At 51.0% G+C, this 12,863-nt stretch overlaps 1 protein-coding gene across 4 annotated transcripts in view; it reads right to left on the reverse strand.

The window, feature by feature from the left end:
* Positions 1-804: 804 nt before the first annotated feature.
* Positions 805-12,863, reverse strand: part of STUM (stum, mechanosensory transduction mediator homolog) — a 48,765-nt gene continuing 36,706 nt past the window's right edge. The window contains exons 3-5 of one of the 4 annotated variants that reach the window (XM_030035572.1): positions 9,987-9,995; positions 6,009-6,841; positions 805-1,778 (exon numbers count right to left, since the gene is read on the reverse strand). In XM_030035572.1, the coding sequence (XP_029891432.1) occupies positions 6,801-6,841; positions 9,987-9,995 (50 nt within the window). In that variant the 3' untranslated portion in view covers positions 805-1,778; positions 6,009-6,800. Of the gene's footprint in view, positions 1,779-6,008; positions 7,025-9,986; positions 9,996-12,863 lie in introns of all 4 variants that reach the window. The other 3 variants (XM_030035573.1, XM_030035576.2, XM_030035574.1) reach the window with 3 other exon arrangements.

The raw sequence follows: 12,863 nt of genomic DNA on the forward strand, positions 1-12,863 counted from the left end.
TTGTTTTGATCCCAAGCCTAAATGTGCCGCTCCGTTTGACCTGCCTGCTGGAGGATGGATTGAGCTACTCTCGCCTTGTCGGTCCTAGAGCCTCCGTGAATTCTCCACATCCCACTGCACTGTTTCAGTGGAGGGGATGGGGGGGTGTCACTTCCCGCTGGTCAGTGGGTGGGTGCAAGAGAAGCAGGACTGAATTTTAGCCTGGCTCTAGTTATGCATATGGATGACAAGAGGAGGAAGGATGGATTGTGGGTGGTATGGGCTCCCATGGGATTCACTGTAACTAACCCTGGTTCAGCTGGTGGCACTGTCACTTGGGGTTTTACAGCATGCCGGTCCCACGGGGCGATGGAACTGCCGAGTGCCAGTTTGGAAAATAAATTGCAGTGCTGCCTGAAAGTGCATTATGTGTGTGAGCATGAAGAGAAGTCAGCTAGAAATTACAGGGGGGGTGTTATCATGCCATGGTTAGCAAGCGCGTGGGAGAAGGCATTGCTTTTCACTGGGAGGAATATCAGATCTAGCCAAGCTTATAGCTCTTCTTGCGTCTGGGCTTTAAATCTCAATGAACTCCTGGTGGCCTCTTGTAGAGGGTGCAGTTTGGTTGAATAGTAATAAAATACACTCTGGCTGGAGTGTATGCGTCTATGTGAACTGCAGGGTCATCCCAAAACAAGTAGGAGGCAAGGCAAGGGTGGAATAAAACAGCCCCCTGAAGAAGAATGAGACCGTGACTCCGGTTTCTTGTCCAAGGAGCTCAGCACAATACCCGCTGTGTCACGGCGAGATTACGACAAGGGGCGATTTCCAGCAGAACGGAAAGATCTTTAATAAAATGTGTGACAGTCAATGCACGTAGGGAGGAACATGCAGTTTTGTGTCTTGAAGCACAGGATGCAGCACAGATGGAGGCACCTCGCATGTCTAACACTCCCTACAACACGGCTGAGTGCCGGAACCGTTTTGGGCACAAAGCCCCGCTGACCTTCCCGGCTGTGATTGCCGGGCACGTGTGCCACGGCTGAGAGCGATGCCAACCCCCTTGGCAAGCAGGGTCAGGTGGGCAAAGGGCCGGGAGTGTGGGGGCCATCTGCCGTAGCACCTTTTCCACGGTAAGTGTGGATTTGGCAACACCGATGAACTTAGAAAAAAAAAAAAAACACGTTAATGTGCTCTGCATTGAAATGGTTGGGCTGACCCAGGATGAAATTGGCTTACGACTGGCCACAAATTTCAGAAAAGACATTTAGTTTGGTTCCTACCTGGAATTGCTCTCCACTGAGTAGTAAATCAGCTGTTCAGCCCGGCTGGGTCCAAGTACCAAGGAACTATTTCATTAAAGCCCTTTTTTTGAGAAACCTGGTTTTCACCATCAGGAAAAAAGCAGCAGAAAATACCGTGTCGCCGGCAGATGGGGGTGAAGCAACTGCATTTATTGTTTGTTACCCACTACCACTCTTTAGCTGTAGAACTTGCATCTAAAACATCTATATTTATAAAGCAGATGATGATATCGGGATAGCCCGGTGCCATGCGCCTTCGACCAGGTCAAGCGTTCGCTGGGTGCGACCTCGAGCTGCGCCGGCAAGGAGGCGGGGGTCGGTTTGCAGCGGCGGTGCGGTACGGCACGGCGGGCGCTAGCGGGACGGTGCGGCACGGCTCCCGCAAGCGGGGGGCAAGTTACCCAGCCCCGGTGTTGGTGGGCGTCCCGGAGGGGGTGGCCTCCCTCTGTGGCACTCCGGAAAGAGGTGTAAACGCGCTGGGTGATTTATTTGGCCCTAAAGAGAAAGACAAGCATTGCTGATGGCGGGGGAGGGAAGCTCCAAATTAGCACTCATACCTGTGTCTTCGCTGCGCGGGTCTTCTTACCAGTGTGTGAACTGTGGGCACCGTGCACGTACCTCCAGCTCGCTGCCAGCTTCCCCACCGCCAGATCCCCCGGAGCCCCTCAAGGGAACGGGCTCTGCCTGGTCTGTCCCTGGCACAAAGCTCTGGTCTCTTACGAGAGGAGGAAAAATAAGTCGCGGGGGCAAGGTGTGGTATTAAAGAGGGGACTGAGCAGACCCCCCTTGTGACCACTAAGGCTTGAAATCCCATCAGCTCGGCCTCTGAGCTCATTGCAGCACGTGTCTCCCCGCTACTTGCCACAGGGAGACCCGAAACCAGGCTCAGGGTCTTGCCACTGTCCGAGAGCATGCTGCTCTTCCCACCTGGGCTGGGGGGAGCTCAGAGGTGTTGGTTTTAATCGGGACTATTGGAAAAAGCAGAGGTTTTTATCATCATTATCACTGCAGTGGGGCAGCTTTGGGGAAAATGCAATTTGGTGCTTGCTCCCCAGTAGCAAGGTGAATCGATACAGTTGCTCCTGTCCTAAAGCAGAGAGTGGGAATTTGTCTGGTGCTAATTAAAATCAATTAAGCAAATCCCCACAACAGGCAGAAATAAAGTCTTTTGTCCTGGCTACCCATTTGACAGATTTCAGAGCCTCTGAAGTGGTGTGCTGGCTGTTTTCTTGGCTTCAGCAATTTGATAGAAAGATCAAAAATAAAAATTTTTATAGAGAAAAATCTGAAAGTAAATTATAAATCCCGCACTTCTGCACAGTGCTGCCATTGCCAAACTCCTTCATGCAATAAATGCAACCAGCACACAGACTTTACAGAAGCGATGCTCTCTGGAGACCCGCAGCAGCCCCAGGGAGGGCAGCATTTCCATTCAGGCCCTTCCCCAACTCATTCAATTCTCCCATCCTCACTAGAGCACAGGGACAGACAGCACCAAACGTGGCCTGAAAGGCCAGCAAAACCCTGGTGATGCTGGCGAGGAGCCTATCTTGCCATTTTTTGTTCCTGGGGTAGCTTTTGTACAGGTGCGGGATCTCTGGGATGGGGCATCTGCTGCTGGTCTGGCATCCGATGCCACAGGAGACAGGATTTCTGGCAGCTTAATGCCCAGTGAAAATGTCAGCTTGTTTAACCCTCCCCAGACTGAGACTTCCAGTGCTGCCTGTCCGCTAAATGTTTAAATCCATCTTCTAATAGTGAATCCATCTTCACAGGCACCAGAACAAGTTGTTCTTAAGCCACGCTTGGCTGTTCCTGTTTCACAGCTTCTGCACCCAAAGGCTTTGCCTGGTTTCTTTTCAACACCTCTACCAGCTGACCTCGTGAAACCTGTTAGCCGTGTCTGCAGAGGCTCCCGCACGTCCATCCCGCGACCGCGACACAACTAACTCAATGCTCAGGCAGAGTTTGGCGTTTGCACTTGAACGAGCCATTCTGTTTTGGTAAATGTGAGGGGTAACCGTTGCTCTTGGTCATCATGCTTGCTGCAGCTGAGCTAGCAAGTTGTTTGGGTGGCCTGATGACTAGTTATAAACCTCAAAAAAGAGTTCCCACCAATCATAGCAGCAGGTTGTGAAGGTGTTTTCCAGCTGTGCTACTGATTCCATCTTTGCTCAGGGTTAGGATCCTATTTACCCAGGTGGGAAATGAAGGAGCAGAGCTTCTCTGTCTCGCAGTAAATGCTGAAGCTCAATTCTGTAACATCCGTACAGTCCTGCAAGCCACAGGGCTGCAGACGCTACAGTACATGTCACTGAGGGTCCACCCTCTTAACTGGTGCTTTTGGTAGAAATGGTCAAAGAGAGTTGAAAATGTTGAACATCACGAGCAGAAATCCTTTTGGTGATTGCTGTGGCAACAGTTATCTTGAGGAGTTCATCCCTTGGCTTTAACGCAGATGTCAGATGGCTCTTGGGTTTCATTTTTCTGCCACTGACCTACTAGGAGTTGATTTTTTTCAAAATGCTGCTGTCTTGCAAGCCTCTGCTCGGCAAAGCAAGGCAACCATGCCTCACTGCGGCGCAGCGCCTTGGCAGGATAACTGTGCTGCTTTTCCGCTTGAGCACTTCCAGCCCTGGGTTAACAAGAAGCACCAACTGGTGCTTGTCTTCCAAAGGAACCCACTTCACTGCTGCCTGTGTTGTGCGGCTTGTGTCTCTTTGAAAGTTGATGCTTTTTCACCTATCTTCCTCTAAAATTACAAATGAGAAGCTTTCCTGTCTCCACCATGTTACGGATCTTTGCTTTCTGTGGAGCAGCCCAAAAAGCTGAGCTCAGCACCCCCATTTGGATACAGGGTAGTTGCCAAATACCTGCTTCTGGCCGGCCAGCATAGCAGTATGAGCCACTGCTTAGGGTGCGAGGCAAGAGGAATGCAGCCTGAGATATTCCTGTGGTTCTGCCATGGGTTTGCTTTGGAGTCTGGTAATTTAACCTTACTGCATACTGCTGTTTCTCAGCTGTACAACGGGGATAGCGATGTCTGTCTATCATCTCTAACATCTGCAGAGGCAGGGGGTTACTGTTAATATTTGGCCAGGACCTGTGAAATATTGCTTTAAACTTAACCTGAAGGGTCTTCCACAAATCCATTTCATGTTGATTTGTTTCCTCTCCTCTTGCTAACCATGTGCCAAAGAGCCAGTTTAAACATATGCCTCCTATAGACTATAGGCACTGAAGGACACGTGCTCAGTGGGGCTTGTGCAGTTTTGCAGGCGTTCAGCTGAGCGTGCTGGCTCAGGCACTCCAACCTCAAACACCAGGTAGTACTTGCACATGTACAAAGGGAATGGGTGCAAAATACACTGCCCTTGATGAAGTCTGGCTTGGTAAAATATACAATGAGTTGTTTGCGTTACAAATTTGCATCCTTATTCTATGGGTTCCAATTGCTCTCTGATTAAGGCTGTTGAGATCAGAGGAAATGCTCGAGCCAGCAGTCTCCTGGCTCACAGTGAAGGCTGGTGCTCCCGAGGCTCCTGACTCTCTGCCCCTTTCTCCTGTTCTGGCAGCCCAAATCTTTTTATAGCACGCACAGTTGTCGAAGGGTGGGGTGAAGAAAGTTTGTCGTCAGTTCTGATGCCTGCGCTGGATAAATGTGCGTGGTTTGGATGGGTCCTGTCCCACCATGAGTTAGCTGGGACTGTGGATTATGCTTTATTCTTAGCCCTGGAAAAGGATTTCCTGAGCTGGGAGAGCAGCGAGGTATTGGTGCCTGCTTTCCACAGGCTGTGGGCTCACAGCGAAGCGTGGGCATTGGGCAGGTAGGAAACTTTCTGGGAGAAAATGTCCTGCATTAAAGGCAGCGGGTCTCCAGCCATCAGGAGAGCACTTGGGGCTATGGGGAGGCTAAGCCATGTTTCCTGCTGGTGTAAACACTAAAGGAGTTTCCTACCCCACCTGGGGGGATCACCAAGAAGTGCCCTGTCCAGTGCAGGGCTCTCCTCCAGCCCTGGTGGGCAGCTGTCCTGCTCAGAGTACCCCTGCGATGCCTCTGAGGGTTAAACACACATGGACAACAGCCTGGTGGTCTGCACTTTCTGCCTGCGGGTGATCAGGCGAGGAGACACACGTGCTCAGGGGCACTTGCTGCTGTTTGACATCTCAGCTCTCAGGTATTTTAACTGACAGGATCTGCTCTGCATGGAAAATGAAAACCTGCCTTAAAAGCAAACCATCGTGCCAGGAGAGGCCAAGAGCTTGTAGGGCGGCGAGGTTCGCTGCCGTCCCCTTGCCCACGGCCTGCCTCTGCAGGAGCGATGGGCTGGAAGGAGGTCTCGGCTCTGCCACGCTCGGGTGGCTCCCAGTTTTGGCAGCGGGTTTGTGTGAAGCTCCTGTCCCTGGGAGGACCCTCCCTGGCCGAGAGCAGCAGCCTGGTTTTGCCTTCTTTCGGCAGGGCTCCTTCTGTCACCTTTTTGGAGTGGAAAAGCAGCCAGGTGTTGCTACCAGGTCCCCCCCCGCCTGAGCTCCTCTCACTCTGCTGAAACACCAGCCAGGATCGGAGGGGTCACTCCGCCTGGATGCCCAGTTTAGCTCTGCACATCGTGTGTTCAAACCACGAAAACGCAGCCCTACCCCATTTGGCTATGGGCCTTCCAACCATGACTGCTACCGAGCACCTGGTTAGCGCCAGGTCGTGATACTTGAGCTTTGGGCACTTACCCTGGGAAAGCGGAGCGGGGACACTGCTTCAGCCAGGAGCACACGCCGCGCTGTGAGGGGACCCATTTCCAAAGCACGGAGACACTGCCAGCAAGTCCCTTTCAGGGGGAGGGGAGGAAAAGTCTCTTTTTTTTTTTTGGCTCCCTCAGTATTGTTTTACACTAGAAGCCTTTGGCAGCACGTGGCTGCACCCACCACCCTAGAGGCAAGGCTCTGTGGGGCACCGGTCTCTTGCTAAATAAAGTCTCGCGAGGGGCTGGCAGGAGGTCTGGTCTTCACATGGTGCCAGTGGATGGAAGCAGGGGACAGCCCCAGTCAGTTCAGCAGTACGATACAATTTACAGCAAGCACGTTTCTCAAGACATCTGCGAGGACAGAGCTTCATTGAGCATCATATATACGCAGACAGTAGAGGAGGCTGGGCTGAGTCCTCCGCTACCACGAAGCAGTCAAGGATGGACTCTCGGGGTGGGGAGAAAGTACCACTGGTTTGCTTTTACATACTGTACATGTATCTATTAATAGCTCCTTGGCATTTGATGTTCGCCGCCGGTTTCCTTTAACAGTGAGCGTAAAAAGGAGGCAAAACGTCTTCAGCTACTTCCTCCTGGGAGGAGAGAGAAAGCAGCATCTCCTGCTCCCCCGGCTCAGCTGCCTGCCCAGGTGCCACCTTCGCCAGGGGTGTCTCCTCCTCCCGCCACCTTCCTCCTCCTCATCGGCCGCCCACCACGTGCTGGCCGGGGCCAGTCCTAACCCACGCCGTGCTCGCCCCATCTCCGCTGCTCAATAGGATCAGTGCAAGTCTCCGTCGGCTGCTCTGCACCTCCGCTCCGCTGGACGGGCAGATGAACCGGGTTCAGACAGAAGGAAACAAAAGAAAAGTAAGAAGAAGAAAGACAAAGGGTAATGAAAAGGTCCGTGGCCCACAGCTGCCAAAGGAAATCTCTCGCCGTGTTTCTCTGACCATACTTGTCCCAGCCACTACAGCTGCTGTGGGATCCCCTGTTCCTTGTAGCCTGTGAGGAGGGAGGGGAAGGGAACATGATTAGTGTTAATTCCTAACGAGGACCCTCGGCGAGGCTCAAGCGAGCCATGAGCCTGGTTTACTGGGAATGGCAAACCGCGTGGGAGAATAGGGGGGGAATGCCACGTCCCCCCTCGCTGCCAGGCTGCCCCAGGGCAGGCTGAGCCCAGCAAGCCGCCCTGCCTTGCTTTAGCCGACTCCTGCCCGGTGCAACCACCTTCCTGGGCACGGCGATGCGGCTGCCGGCGGCCAGCCTTGCCGCTGCAGTGCCTGCCTGCCGCCGGCCCTGGCGTGGGCAGAGGCACATCTGCTTGAAGAGGTTATAAAGGCACAGTAGGTACCGGTGACCACCAATTCCAGTACAGCCCAGTAACCTAAAACCTTTACAGAGCGTGTTTTTCTGCAGCGTAGGGGAAATGTATGCCCTTATATACTGCTCCAGAGACACAGCTCTTCCCAAGCGCTGACCCGGCAGCTCGCTGGTCGTGGATCCGACGCACTCTCATCTCTACTTGCGATCTACATCTGAACCTTGTCCTTCCAGAGGACTGCCAGGTGGGAGGAGGCTGGTTTCCTCTATCCACCTTTTAGTTCCCATGCTGGCCTTTGCTAACAGAGCTCTCCAGCAACAACCAATTTGCGCTGCGGTTTGCAGAGTTGAGCAAACATGTCTTGGAGGAGAAGGGGGACGCCTTTAATCGCAGGCTGGCATGTCAGTGTTCAAACACAGACCCTGGGATGCCTCTGTGGGCCCTTTCCCTGACTATATTCTCACTGCCTTGTTATGCACTTGCTTTGCTCTAGCCCAGCAGAATTACAGGTGCTTTTGTCAGGGCACAGCAGCCGTCCAGCGGGACTGGAGAAAACGGAGCTTTCCAGCAGCAAAAGCGATTGCACTGGGAAACTGCCTCGATCCCTCCTCCTCCACCCCTTCTCCTCTTTCCCCGGCCATGGGGTCTAATGCACCTCCCGGCCAAGGCAGCAAAGCCCTTGGGGGGGGTCTCTGTGTTGGCTCATGCTCGGCCCCAGCGGACGCCAGGGCCCCGCTGCGTTGCAGCCACGTGGATGCTGCAAGGGCTAAAGCAGCCCGTCCCGCTGCTCGTCACAGCTTCTCCAGGCCTGGGGCCACACTTTGTTTCCTATCCTGTAGGTAGTGGTTGAGGGGAGGCTGCAAATCCCGTAGGGGAGGGCTCCTTCCCCCGGCGGGCCAGGGCAGGGAAGGGCAATGGGAGAGCACCCGCTGCTCTTGTGGTGACACAGGATAATGAGAAAAATATTGGGGGTTTTTAACACTTTCCTAGGTGGTTGCAATGACTGCACCAGAAGCTTTACCTGCTTTCTTTTTAAGAGAAGCTGGGATTGTTATCATGATAGTATCAATACAAAAGATCTCCTTTTCAAAGAAGCAAACAGACTGTCCTTACCTGCACTGCCTGTGATAACAAAGATCTTTCAACTAGAAACCTTCTAAAAATCTGGAGGTTTTTTTATTTTGCTTAAATAATGTAAGTAGCTTGTCATTTTTATGTTTTTGAATTTCAAATGAGTCTGAAATTTCACATCTCAGAAGAATGCTTAACTCATCAAACACTTTTCCATTGACGCTTTTTAATATTTCTTTCCAACTCTTATGTCAGGCTTTTGAAAGTCCTTTAAAAAAAGCTGAACACAAAATACCAGTAGGTGCCACAAGCCCTATCTTTAAGGGACTTCTTGCTGAACTAAGAATTGGCTCTGGCAAATAAATTTTGCTATACTCTGGAAAATCCATGCATGCCCCCAGCCTTGGCAGTCTGTGTCTCCTGCTGCTAAATGAGCACAAGGAATAGAGGAGATTAACGACACTTATCAGTACTGCACTGCATTGCTGCCCGTCATGTGCAGCTGAACAGAGAGACTCTCACCTTTTTCAAACAACTTTTTCTAGGAGGAAAAATGATGATTTCTTATACATTTATGTGCTAAGTGTGAGTTGGCTCTGAAGGCAAGATGAGCCGGTTGGAAACCTGTAATAGGGGCTTGTCTACAGTATCGGTTTAATTTGTTTAGGGAGCACAGTAAAAAAAACAAACCAGAACAAAATAAAAAAACCAAGCACATGGACCAAAGAGTTGGGGCATGCCATGAGTCCTTAGCTAAAGTAAGCAAGCTAGGTTATGCTTACAGTAACTTGCTTGCATAGCCATGCCTTTTATTAAGGTATACTAGAAATCCTTTCAGTCCTTCTGTGAGTTTTGAAGCTGGCTAGAAGACAGTTACGGTGGCCAAGCCTGTATCTCTCTTTACGTGACCAAAGTAAGCCAGAAGATGACCTGTCCTATGCTAAACTTATTTATTAAACTACTTCAGACTTAACTTGTTAAATAGTTTATATATGAAAATAGTTATTGTATTTCTTGCATAGGAATAGCTATTATGTATGAAGCAGCTTTATGTTAGTACATCTGCAATACAGTTAAGGTGCAGTTCTGTAAAGCAGACAGGTCTGGGATCAAGATTAAGTTGGTCTGAGTATCTGCGCACAAAATCACTGATTTAATCAAGTTTGCTTGAAATTGCACTTCTTCTGTAAACCATTGCAAGTAAGATTCGGGCAAAAATAAACCAGTCTGTGCACTGGCTGTCTTACTGGGACTGGGTTCACGCTGAGGGTGGCCTCAGGATGCTCTCGAGGCTGAAATGGGCTCGAGGGTGCCCTTGGGGCAGCCCAAGAGGCATTTCAAGGTTGGGTGGAGAACACGTCCCCACGGCTGCGTGGCCACAGGACAGACAGAGAGACAGGTGGACACAGGCACACACAGGCACATGGCTGGACTTGGGCTGGGAACAGGCAGCACTGACCAAAGCGAATCCCAAATGGTTTGCCCCAGCTGACCGCTCACTGCTCTCCATGGGGAGCTGCCACGGCGAGGGAGGAGGAGGAGGAGGAGGAGGAAGAACAGAAACAAACTTACCTTGTGAAACTTTGATGGTGAACAAATGGAGGCAAAGGAACATGAAAGAAAGAGAGAGGGAGAAATGTAACTGTAGACAATATATCCGAAACACATGGAGAACCAGAAAAGAACAAATAAATTGGGGCTGCAGAGTAAACAGAGAACAGCTGCTCTACCATCAGACATTCACACTAGGGCTAAACATTATTTAAAATCCTTGTACTTGAAGTGGATCATTTCATTTGGGGCTCTTGTTTAAAGAGGATGGGGGAATCCTCACGTGCTTTCCAGCTCACCGGCCCTGAGCCAGACAGGCTGGATGGACTAACACCTCTGAGCGATGCTCCCACAAACACTTTCCTCTGTGACATTGCTATTTCACAGGTTTGACCAAAGGGGAACTGCGGAAGGAAATCAGCAAACAAGACATCACAGCGTACCGGATGGCACGTGGCATGCTGTTCACGGTCCAAGAGCTGGGAAAACTACACCTGACAGCTTTTTGGCAGTTTTGCTGCTGAGTTTGCTTGTGCCCAGAGATAACTCACGATGGCAGCGTGCCTCAGCCCGGCTGGGTGCTGCAGACCCTGGTGGTATTTAACACCCCTACAATATTTTAAGAACTTACCCTACCGCAGCATTTGGTAGAAAACTGCAAAAAAGGGTATTTTAACTACCTTCCTCAGGCATAGTTTGGGGGATGGCTCTATTTAGATTAAAAAAAAAAAAACCATAATAGGTCTAAGCCAGCAATATGTCCTCAGAATTTCCTTCATGTCATGAAGGGTTACCAGCTGCTTTAGGATGTTGCTCTCTTCCAAGTCTCGAGCGCTTTCTGCTCCTTTTCCTTCCCAGGGCAGCTGCGTTACCTGCCCTAGCAGGGACCTTGCAGAGAATAGAGGCTCAGTGATGCTTTCCAAAGTCCCTCGGAGCCCGAGCGTACAGTAACCATGCAATCATCTGCTGCTGCTTCTGGCAAGGTCTGAGCACTGTAATTAGCAAAGGAGCGACAAGTGGACAGCATGATTACAGGTAATTTCTTACTCCTGGCTGGCAATCAGTCCCTGAGAGTCAGCTGCCCACTGCAGAAGCAGGGGTCGCAGCAGGAGTCCCCGTTCTGTGACACCACAAGCAATGGCACCTTTGCTTGTTCATGCAAGTCGTTAATTCAGGGGCCAGAAGCTGAGCGAGGGCTTCCTTCAGAACCCAGGCTTGACTTCTTGGCTGCGTTCATTAGAGACAAAACAATGCCTGGACGAACAGTCCCTGACTTCTGTCCCCTATGCCACCTCAGTGTGACATTACTATATTGATTTCTGTGGTATTTCTGTCAAGAAATGGCACAAAACCTTTTATAACGAGCTCTGAGCAGCTAGGGAGTTCCTGGAAAGGCCGTTCCCCTGCCTTCGTTCTGCACAATGCAGCTAATGAAGACGTGCGCTGCGTGGGCTGGGGACAAGGTGTGCCTTTAGCAGAGGGAAACTTGCCCAGAAAGCCTTAGGAGGCTTATTTTCCAGTTGGCCTTGGCCAGCTAATTAGCTCTCTTTTGCCTCAGCTCCATACCTCGTCCCCACAGCCGTGACAAGGGGTTCGAGGAGAGCACGGTGCGGCAGTGCTGCCCAGCCACCACTAAGGGCAGGTGGATATTTGCAGCGGCAAGGGGAGAGTCCAGTTTGGGGTTTTGGGTTTTTTTTGCAAAAGAATTAAGTGCTTCCTTTTAGTCTACCTTTGCCTTCAGGCAGCAGGTAAAGCAAAGGACGGTTCCCAAAGCCATATGGCTGCTTAAAGAAGATATCTGTGGCATTTAATGGGGCCAGCTGGCAATTCATTTAAATTAGCAGAGAAAATGCCCCATGCCATTGTGCTGCCAAAAGTAATTAAGTGTGACAGCAAAACTGCATTCAATTAATCCTCCTTCTGGGATATATGCTGCTAAAGGACACCTTACAGGAGATGAGAGCTGGATGGGACCCCCTGAGGTCAGTCAGTCTCTTGCTGTGTCCCACCTTGTTCCTTACAGATGTGGGTCTACTCGGGGTCTTCCAGTGACAGAGAGGGCAGATCCTGCCATGCCACCTCTTCAGCATTTTGACCTTACTGGAGGGAAAACGTCTCCTGATTTCCACACAGATCTTTCCTGCTGTTATTTAAGCCTGTCCTAGGCTAAACTGCTGCCCTGGCCTGCTGAACATCTTCATTGCCTGCTGTCTCACAGTCCCCTGGACTCTCTCCAGGTTGTCCACATGAAGTACAGCCTCCAAAGCTGGACACAAGCCTCGCCGCAGCTTTACGTGTGCCGAGAAAGGCGAGGGCACCAGTTAATGTCCTACAGGCTCTGCTCCTACCTGCTGGGGCAGTGTTTGTTCCCTCCACAGCAATATACTCCTGTGCAGCTTGTGACTCACTGCAGCCACCACATCCTTCTCTGAAAAACAAGTTGTTCCCTAGCGTGTATTTATGCAGTTGATTAATCCTTCCTTAGTGTCTTGGACTTGTCTCCACTGAGTAGCATTTATTCTTTTCAGACCATTTCTTCGATTTGCTTGAATCTGGACACTGCCCTCACTGTGCCTGCCATCCTTGCAGCCGCCGGTGGTGCGGGGCTGGTAAGACCCTTCTCCTGTCCATCATCAAGCTGTGAATGAAAATACTGAACAGAGCTGGATTCAGAAAGGACCTTTCAACACACCTCTCCTTATATCTTTCCGGTTCAGGAAAATGCATTTAGAGAACAGTTCTCAAGCGCATTTTCACCCAGGCCACGTCTCCCTGGCTTGCTGGTAGGAATGCTGTGCGAGACAGTGTCAGCGCCGGAAAATCAGGAGGGACGGCTGACCGCCGCTGCCGCTCACAAAATGAATCCCTCTGCCACAGAAGCGAATCAAGCCAGTCTGA

Source organism: Aquila chrysaetos, chromosome 13 (assembly GCF_900496995.4).
Source record: "Aquila chrysaetos chrysaetos chromosome 13, bAquChr1.4, whole genome shotgun sequence".
NCBI classification, from domain to species: Eukaryota; Metazoa; Chordata; class Aves; order Accipitriformes; family Accipitridae; genus Aquila; species Aquila chrysaetos.